The sequence below is a fragment of the Montipora foliosa genome, chromosome 8 (genome assembly GCF_036669935.1).
Source record: "Montipora foliosa isolate CH-2021 chromosome 8, ASM3666993v2, whole genome shotgun sequence".
NCBI classification, from domain to species: domain Eukaryota; kingdom Metazoa; phylum Cnidaria; class Anthozoa; order Scleractinia; family Acroporidae; genus Montipora; species Montipora foliosa.
The window spans coordinates 48,251,896-48,261,895 of NC_090876.1; the positions used below are offsets into that span (position 1 = coordinate 48,251,896).

A 10,000-nucleotide genomic window follows, 5' to 3' on the forward strand; every position below is an offset into this window, starting at 1 on the left:
CCCGCAGTAAGCAAAAGCTAGTCGAGGCGAGCGGTGTTTGCACATATTTTTTTAATGGGTAAAAGATTTTTAAGAGCAAGATAAACGCAACAAGCTTAGGTCTCATCATCTGGATATTTGGAAACAGAAATTTAAATCAACGATGGAGTGGAGAAATGATTGCATTACACGTAGTGCGTTGTGGGATGTGATTTCACCCTCCGGTCCTACCTCGCTGAGGTTTCCGCTCTAAGATGAGCGCTTTCGATGTTTTGTTTCATCAGAAACAACACCTTGCTTTAAAAATATCGACACCTTAGAGTGGTTTTCAATTGAGTGTCGAAAGTAATTAGCAAATTGCTTTGGTTTATGATTAGTTCACTCAGTGATTGGTTCAAAGTTCTCGCGCTACTTTTTCAACCAATCAGAAGTGAAACCAAAACCAATCGTGGCTCGCGCGTGCACATTTTCCCGCGCTTTGTGTCGGCTACGAGTAATTACTTCGAGTTTTGATTGGTTTACCAGATTTTCTCCGTCCTTTCTGATTGGCTAAAGAAATTACTTTGGTTTTGGTTTTACGACACTCAATTGAAAATCGCTCTAAGAGCAAGGTTACCTGCAGAGCTAAACCAATCAGTGCAGACGCAGGATGATCCTCAGTACGAAGCTTTATACGGAGATAGGCCAACGGTGACGGACACGGCATCAGTAACGCCACGAAACGTCAAAAAAGACTCGCAAAAAACGACTCGCGCAAACAAGACCTGCGATCAAGGATTTTTTTGTTGTTGTTCCCGTCATCCTTTGCACTCCTCGTGAAGGCTGTTAGTAGTCTTCTAGCTTACACATGTATTTATGGGAAAAGGCGTAATTTCGTGATTTGTAGGCACGAGTGTTGTTTTGAAAGTTTTCAAACTTGCACGAGCCGGAAACGAGTAAGTCTCAATACCATCACGCATGCTTTGCTTGGTATTTTTACTCTTACGGAAGCGATTTGCCTGTAACTTTCGGCGAAAAGCACTATCCAATAATGCAAAAATCAAGTTCCGGTTGCCATGCAACGCTCGAAATTTTTTTGGCCGCAGTAGCACTTTAACAAGCCACATTTACTCAAGATGGCCAGACCCAGGAATGTGAAGGTGAAAATAAGGGATTCTAAAATTCATTTTTCGTATACAAACACTTTAAAAGAAATTTGAAACAAAAGAAACAAGAATTTCAGGAAAAACACCAGTGACTGCAAAGTAGCCTTTAACTAACTGGATCAACTATTAATCTGCTTTTCCCTTGTAAAACTATTTACAGTGGATCGTCTCAAAGACGGCGCTTTGTTGAGGAAGGGAGTCCATGTTCCTTGAATGGAAGGATTCTCTGTGTGCCAAAACTTTCTTATTTTCTGCACTTTAACCCCTGATTCATGTCTCAGTCTTTCCAACCAATGCTCAATTTCTTCAGGTGTTTTGTTCTTCACTTCTACAATTTTGCTGTTACCATTTACTGTGAAAGAAGGGAAAACATAAAGTGGCATTATAATGTGTTAGTATATACTAAAACAGTGGATAGCGTTGAAGGTGCGCGCTGATTGGCTACGGAAACTCTGACAATCCTTTGTCATTATTCAACACATTGTGACAATGTCCAAATATGGTCATAGTGCGCTCAATACTCGTCGTGCGTACTTAACAGTTACTCAACAGGGCCCAGTTCTTCAAAAGCCGATTAACGCTAATCTAAGATTAAAAATTAACCAAGCAGTTTATTTCTCTACTCCCAAATGCTGTTCAACGCAGATTTTCGGCAGAACTTTACATGAGAAGACGTCAATCTTGAAAAACAAAAATAAGCAAAAGAAATTTTCACCAAAAAGTTGAAAACGTGAAACAAAAGTTTACGCTAATCCTGGGTTAAGTTAATCGGCTTTCGAGGAACCGGGCCCAGATATCCTGCGATATACGTAATTTTGAGTGTCGCGGAGAAAAATGGTAGTTTTTCCATCTTTTTTTTTTCCAATAAACGTAGAAAATTGTGCTTTGTCATCAATGTGTTGAATAATAAAACAATTATCCTGCTCAATCTTGCGGAATATCACCTGATTTTTGTCAACTCAGCCTACGGCCTCGTTGGCCAAGTATCAAGTGATATCCCGCGCGATTTGGCAGGATAATTGTTAACTATTCATCTCCAAGCAACTCACGAAGAATTTCCGCCCGAAAATAATTTATTGTAATCATTGGAGCAATAAATAAGTTAAAAATCATATTTTGGGGTTACATTATCTCACTGTTTTAGTATATACTAATTCGCAGCTCAGTAAATATCCATCACTAGCCACCTTCTTCGGTGAATAGTTGTTAAGTGTTTATCGTTTATTTAAAACTTACCATAAGAATTTATTACGTATATTTACAAATTTTCAAGCAGAAAAATATTTACACAGTATAAATAATAAATTTCATCTCAATCTACTTTACTTACCCTACTTACGGTAGTTGAAGAGGCTCGGATGGGTTTTCAGGCGAGCGCGCGTGCGCGTAACCCACGCACCCAATTCGTAAGATGCTCGTGTCAGCTCATGATTGAAATGGGTCACCAGAAATAAACAAATACCGCTAATTCCGCTCAACTTGCTATGCATATGGCATATAAATAGACATCTCCTACTCACGAAAACTACGAAAATTCTACACAAACAGTTTAATGGTCACTTAAATCCGTTTGTGTTGGCCTATAACTCGAATGAGCCGGTGACGCATGCGTAAATGCTGATCTTGTAACCCCCTCATTTTTCCTGATTTTACAACTCAGGGTTCGTTCTGGATTTTGTCCATAAAGTTCCTGGAGTATTCAAGGAGTTTTCAAGGAATCTTTATAACAAGATTTCTATGCCATACATAGTGTTTCAGTGTTTTCTTTGCCAAAAAAGCCTACCTTGATATTCCTTACCACATCCTGCAAGTTGAGTGAACGCATGGCCATTTTAATTTTAGGTTTTAATGTTTCCCTAATAGTCAATTTTGGGCTCAGTTTTTAAAATGTCTCTTTTAACTTAGCATGATACAATCTCAACAATTTTCACCCAAGCAAAAATTCAAGCAGTTTTCAAGCGGTTTTCAAGCGCCCTTGAAGTCCAAAATTAAATTCCAGGGCTTTTCAAGGACTTCAAGGAGTTGCACGAACCCTGCAACTTTACTCGTTTCTATTTCTGCTTCCGGACAGTGAATTTTTTTCATGTTTTTCATGTTAGCTGAGTTTAATTTAAAACTGTTGTCTTTCAAATTTAAAAAAATTCTGTAGTTGAAAAAAGAAATCAAAGACATTTTAAAAAAACTGATTTTTCTGAAAAACTGGCCTACTGATTTTGTTGAATTTTAAATATTTTAGAGATTATTTCTAATATTATTTGGTAATGCTAAATGGGAAGATTTCACTGTCCCGTTTCTACAAAAAAGGCAATATATGCTTAAGGAAATGCCTAATATCGTTGCCATGGTTACGTTATTTTGGAGGAAATATAATGCGAGAAAACTGCGATGGGCACTTAATACCCTGGCCAAATTTCGTCTTGATGTGATTACCCTAACTGTGTCTAAGGGCAGAATATGTTTATTTGTTTGCAAAAAGAAGAAACTATTTCGAGCCTCCTTAACATTAACTGTTTAATTAAGTGCTACTATGATCAAAAAGTCATTTCCTTTCTTTCTTCAGATTTTGAAAGCGTTTTCCCTTAACACCTAACTGGCAAAATTTTGAGCTTTGAGTTTTATCCAAAGGCTATTTATTTTGAGTGGCTGAGTGGCCGATTGGACCTCAGAGGGTTGGATCTAAGGAAAATGACGTCACTTACTCACTAGCTTAAAATTTCAGTGTGTAAACGCAATTTATCATGTATGCAAAACTCGGGTTTAAAAGTCTGAAAGCCTGAAACTCCCGTGCTGCATATTAATCAAGCCGCGTACACATGCATTGCATTGCATTCTTACACTAGTGAACCTTTGACGTCATTTTCTCCTCGACCCAGTTATCTCAAGATTTTAAAGTTAGTAATGGCGGACCAATAAATAAGAAAATTCCAGTTAAAATAAACAGGTGTCTTTTCAAGATCAGAACTTACAACTTGGGTTACTTAGTGTTTAGTTAACATAGTTTTGAAATCCAAAGAAAAAAGAATTGTTTTTTTGGTCGTAGTAGCACTTTAAAGCTAATTTAATTTTATCTATGCTTGTGCTGCCATTACTTTATTTATTTACTTATAGCATAACCCTTTGTCTTACTGGGGACTGGAAATTAGTGATCAAGTTCAGTGGAGACTTCCTGCGATATAATATAGGAAAGCAGCTCTCGCAGTCTGGTTATCATTTAGAATTGTGGAATTACTTTTCAAGTGTTATTTATTTGTGGTGTAGTCCTCTGTTTTGGGATTGAGTTGCAGGCAACTTACGTTGTATCTTACAAAAGCTGCTACGTCGCCCTCGCCAGCCTGTCATGGGAAATCTAAGTGGCAATTGCATCCATAAATCCATAAAAAAACTTACTAAAATTCGCAACAATCCTGGGATGTTTGCCGTTCCGTTCTCTGACGTAAATTGCAACCTCGGTGTTGTTCTTTGCAAATTCCACGATTTCTTTGTCGATATACTCTCTGCCAGAGATCCACAAAAAAACGGTAAAAAAAACAACACTTTGAAGTAGAAAACCATTTTAACAGTCAAGACGGTACCTTATTCCTCTGCTGCTTCCTCCATGCTTACAATAATTGAGCACTAATCTCTGCAAAGGGCGAACAAATCGCCCGAACACTCTGTTAGGAATTTCGACCTGCGCCATCTTCGGTGGATCGCCCAAATGCGTCAAGTAAGAGACATGGAATGTCGCTTGTTGAACCAAGGAGGAAAAAGGATTCAAAAATTCAAATTTTAACATATGACATATATACAGTTGAACACCGTTATTTCGAACTCGGGTATTTCGAATTCCCCTCTATTTCGAACTGATGTTAATTTCCCTTGGTTTAGTTCCCTTTCACTACTGGCGTTGCTAAAGCGAGGGTGAGGTTAGTGTTAGCCTAACCTAGACCTACAATTGTAGGTTTATAGGGTTTAGGGAAAGTTCATTTAATACGACAAGGAAAGGGCGGGGGGGGGGGGGGGGGGGGTGGAAGATATTGAAACTCGAAGCTTGAAATTTTAGCAGCTCCCCCCCCTCCCCCCCTTCCTTCTGGTAGTCGAAAAAATTTCAGAGCCCCCTCCTCCTTCAATTCCTTTTCTCCCCTGCGCATTTCTAATTTTTGAGATTTTCTAAAGCATTTTTGGGATGAACAAGAGTGTAATAATTACTGAGACTACACTTGTTATATCTGTAAACCAGTGATATAGCTGAGTTGCACAGGTCATTTAATGGTTGAGTTGAAAACCATCCGATCTGTATGATGATGTCATGTGTTGGTTTTGAAGTATACAAATTTCGGAGTCCCCCCTCAAAGCCCAACAATTTTTTCAGAGCCCCCCCCCCCCCCCTTCGGGTGCCTAAAAATTTTCGGAGCCCCCCTCTCAATATCTTCATCCCTTTCCCCCTTGTCATATTAAATGAACTTTCCCTTAGGGTTTAGAGTTACGGTTAGGGGGTTGAGAGTTTTCAACAAAACCGTTTGTAACTTTCATTTGGCGCGATTTTTGGCCTGATTTCCGGTTCGCGTGACAATTCCGGACCGCTTCAAGCGGGGCCCGCCAAAACAACATTGCAAGCAGGGCTGTAGCCTGAAAAAAATTATGACTGAGGCAATGTCCATGGTTTAATTCTCTTCGTAGGTATTTTAGGTGTTTATGACTAGTACATTTTAAAGATAACACTGGAATCACGCTTTATTTTTTTTTAAAAACGAAAAAATAACTGAGGCGAGTGCCTCGATTTGCGTCATACTGGCTGCGGCCCTCTGTGGTTCGCGCTCTGATTGTCCATTTATGTCACATGGTACTAATCCGGCCTATTGATGGCCAAGAGCTCTTTAACCGAGGAGCTCCCTGAGCATCATCATTTCGCAATGACGACGGCAACAGTTTAATTCGCGACTATTCCAAGCATTTTAACCTGATAAAGGTGTGGCAAACCCTCAAGAACTAAACTAGTATGAACGACGCTCACTTTAGTTCTCCCTAAAACCTCAACTTTGGTCATTTCACGTTTTTTTTTTTTTATGACGACCGCAAAGAGATAGACAAAAATGAAAACTGCACGTGGAGAGCGTTGAAAGCTATTGTTTTTCAGTATCCACTAAATATGCAAATTTGTGACGTTCTCGTCGCTGTCGCCTTTGTCGTTGCTAAAGCTCCCTATAGGCCCATGACCGTGTCACGTGACCTTGTCAATCATAAAAAAATGGTCGTGATACAAAATAGATGCCAGAAATGGAAAGAGCGTGATGAAATTAGTAAGGATGTCAATTTTGAGGCCACTGACATTTATGTAAGAGATTTAACAGCAATTTTAATGCTTAAAAAAATTTAAGGAGATTTTTAATATGGAAGCCGTGTCAAGGTCACGTGACACGGTCATGCAAAGGCCCTATTACCAAGTCGACGCGGATGTGCTTTCAGCCCCATATTACAATTGAGGTATACCTGGCGGGAAAAAGTGCTAGTGAACGGAGGACCTACTGGCGTTAAGTCTAGAACGTCATCCAGTTTTTGTAATGCTCAATTCAACATTGCATAAATTCATTGCATATTCACAATTGAAATTCAGGCTGTGCTTCCTTTACACAGACACTGATTTATGAACTGCTGGGAAAAAGTGCGGGGTGGCTGAAAATCGGCGATTTTCAATTTAAGGAGCTTCATTCATATGCGAAAATCCAGCCATTAAATGCAATGTTGATGGTTAGAAGTAAAATGGACTTGCAATAAAGCCCTACATTTGTTTTTGCGCATTATGCTTCTTGTTCTGTGGCGTTTACGTTGTCGTCGGGTCCCTGTTCGCCTTTTATGGCCAAGGAAATCACTAACGATTTTCGAGTTAGGACAATGTGCGAGCCAGCGAGCCATGTCTGCGAGCCATGGCTGCGAGTCATGCGAGCCAACATGCGAGTCACACAGTTATTGGAAGCTAACCGTTTGAAAATGTGTGCTTAGACTTAATAACTGTTTATGAGCGCTATTTGAAATGGGTGCTTAGACTTAAATGCGGAATTTGCATGGCTCGCATTGCTCGCTGGCTCGCACATTGTCCAGCCCCTCGATTTTCCATCGTAATAAACCGTTAATTACGCGAGTTTCTGCTACTCGAGCCCTTTTCCAAAAGACGCTAACTTCTTTACTGCACTTTCTCTAAAGCACGTCGTTTTTAATATTGCGAAATTACCACAAATCAACAATATAAACTTTCCAGTCCTGTTTTCCAGGCCCCAGTTGTTTAAAGGGCGTATAGCTTTATCCGATGGATAAGTCACAAGTTTCAATGTGTGCAAAGATTTTTAAAAGTATTTGCTCTCGTAAGAAAGAATGTGCACACTCTAACTGACATCTTAGTAAAGGCGTGTTCCAAAACCTTTGCCAACGTTAAAAGCAGTTTTCAAGTGACTCGTCGAAAGTAATTACGCGATTGCAATTTCTACGATTGGTAATTAGTTTAAAAAACTCACGCGAGTTTATCAGCCAATGAGAAGGAAAACCAAAACCAATCGCTACTCGCACGCGCGATTTTTCCCGCGTTTTGAGCAAGTTACGCGTTTACGCGGAATTGCAAAGAATGCTGATTGATTCTTTGCGCTGTTTGCCCCAGCTGTGATTGGTCGAAGTAATTACTTTGGTATTTGTTTTACGAGACTCAATTGAAAACCGCTCTAACGCAGAAACGCAAAACTTCCGAGGATGTCGTCACCAACTACACCAGTCACGTGACCAAGAGCTCAGGAGAGCTCGAAAGCTTAAGAGTTTCGAAGCAAGCAACCGTGGACAATTTTCCTGTCGGTGTACGTTGGATCAGTGGCTTGATCTGATCGGCGTTATTTCAAGTTGAGAAACTAAATATTTTAAGCAAGAGCCGATACAACGTAGATTTGATTTTAGTGATGTACTATATTTCGGCTGGCCAAACCAGCCTTCTTCAGGTACAATGAGAGTTTACATTGAGTTTACATTGAATTGCTTCTATATATATATATATATATAACGTTTAGAAGAAAGACAACTTCACAGCGTAGCGACTTCAAGTTTCATGTTTGGACAATCATCAGGCTACAGATCTTACATTTGCATTCTAACTCATTTAAAGACCATTCTAATACTCTAGGGGAGCGTGCTATTTTAAGTTCGACAAAAGGTATTTGTTCTTGTGTCTGCATTTAGAAATTAACTCGTTTCTTTTGTTCAGTAGGTGGCGCGTATCTGCTTTTATTCTACTTCACGTATCGAGCACTCTGCAGCTAACTGGAACCCCCTACTTGCGCTATATATATATATATATATATATATATATATATCTATATAGACAAGGTTAATTTGGGAACAGAAATCAGCACAACTAAGCAATTAAGTCGGAAAGGGGAGGGGATATATTAGCAACTGATTGCCTTAATTACTTAGGATCACCAGCCTATTCCCGTTTGGATGGCGATTCATTAGGCAATTCTGAGAAATACAACAGACGACAGACAATTAAGGCAATCAGTTGCTAATATATCCCCTCCCTACCTCACTGTACTTAGTTAATTTACAGGGGGATATGGCCGTGCACCACCGATCGACCGGGGAGTAGTGACGTGATCCTGATTGCAGAGAATGTGTGAAATTGTCTCCTCGGACCTGACCATCTCAAGGCCAAAAAATTTATGTGTTGTACAGTAATATGTGTTCCCAGTGTGGTTGGTTCAGTGGCTGAGTGGTTAAGGCATCCGACCGGTAATCTGGAGACCCAGGTTCAAAATGCATCATCTGTCCTTCAAGGCGCGTGCCGGAATGATGTAAATAGCACAAAAAGCCAGCCAAATGCCCTTTATTTGATTGAATAAACGAAATGACGAGCGATGACAAGCTAAATTCTCAGGCTTTGCATCGCGTTGAAAACAACTTCTTTCATCGAAAAACGAAAAACTCCCGTTCCGTCCGTATTTGCTCTGTTCTAAGCCGGTCAAATCGGGACATTACAGTGTATTACCGTTTCATATTTTGCGCGTTCTCTTGACGAAATATGATAAAATGGCGTAACAGTGGAATAAGTGAGTTTTTTCCCCCAACAGCGCTTGCTTTCATTGGTTACTTCGAGGTCACATGACATCTGTCAATAAAACTGTTTCCCGCCAAAAGTCTCTGAGCGGGAAACAGTGCAAAATCTATGACGTCAGAGGGTAACAGTGCACTGTTACCCGCGAATGTTGGCCGTTTTTCCTTTTTGTGCTATGTAAAAAATCACTTAATGACTGTTTCCTCTGGAAGGTTAATTTTGTTTCCCTTGAACCTCGGGAAACAAAATTAACTGTTTCCCTTGGGACCAGACATTAAGTGTTTAATGTTAAGGACATCGGAGCGTGTCATCCGGGGCCAACTGAGCATCGTGACATAAAAACCAGAGTGTTTGTGAAAAAAAATACGTATGTTTGAAGTACGAGTTAGAGACGAAATTGAGAGAAGTGATCTTCGCACTTATCTGGAAAATTTAAGCAATTGTCCCTTATAGACACCAGGGGCCCGTTTCTCGAAAGTCCCGAAAACTTTTCGGGCCCGAAAAGCCATTTGTGAAACTGCCAACCGCTTGTTTTGGAAAGCCGATCTTTTAACATGTTTTCAAGCCAACTAAAAGAAAGATGTCTGTGAAGTTTGATGACTTAATTCCTCTCCGTTCTTGAGATACAAAGGGAATTGTAACACCCGAAAATGGCCCGTAAAGTTTCGGGACTTTCGAGAAACGGGCCCCAGGCCCGGTTCCTCGAAACCCCATTAACTTAATCCAGGATTAGCGTAAACTTTTGTTTCACGTTTTCAACTTTTTGGTGAAAGTTTCTTTTGCTTCTTTTTGTTTTTCAAGATTGACG

At 40.0% G+C, this 10,000-nt stretch overlaps 2 protein-coding genes across 2 annotated transcripts in view; one reads left to right on the plus strand and one right to left on the minus strand.

The window, feature by feature from the left end:
* LOC138013012 (uncharacterized) overlaps positions 1–787 on the plus strand; it is a 39,640-nt gene extending 38,853 nt beyond the window's left edge. The window contains exon 19 of the mRNA XM_068859973.1: positions 1–787. This exon is cut by the window's left edge and continues 144 nt beyond it. The gene's annotated coding sequence lies outside the window, so the exon portion shown is untranslated.
* A 318-nt stretch (positions 788–1,105) lies between these two features.
* LOC138013013 (large ribosomal subunit protein mL43-like) lies at positions 1,106–4,819 on the minus strand. Its single transcript, XM_068859974.1, has 3 exons — positions 4,697–4,819; positions 4,512–4,618; positions 1,106–1,476 (listed from the first exon to the last, which is right to left on the minus strand). The coding sequence occupies exons 1-3, from the start codon at positions 4,801–4,803 to the stop codon at positions 1,244–1,246; spliced, it is 447 nt and encodes a 148-aa protein (XP_068716075.1). The 5' UTR covers positions 4,804–4,819; the 3' UTR covers positions 1,106–1,243.
* Positions 4,820–10,000: the final 5,181 nt, after the last annotated feature.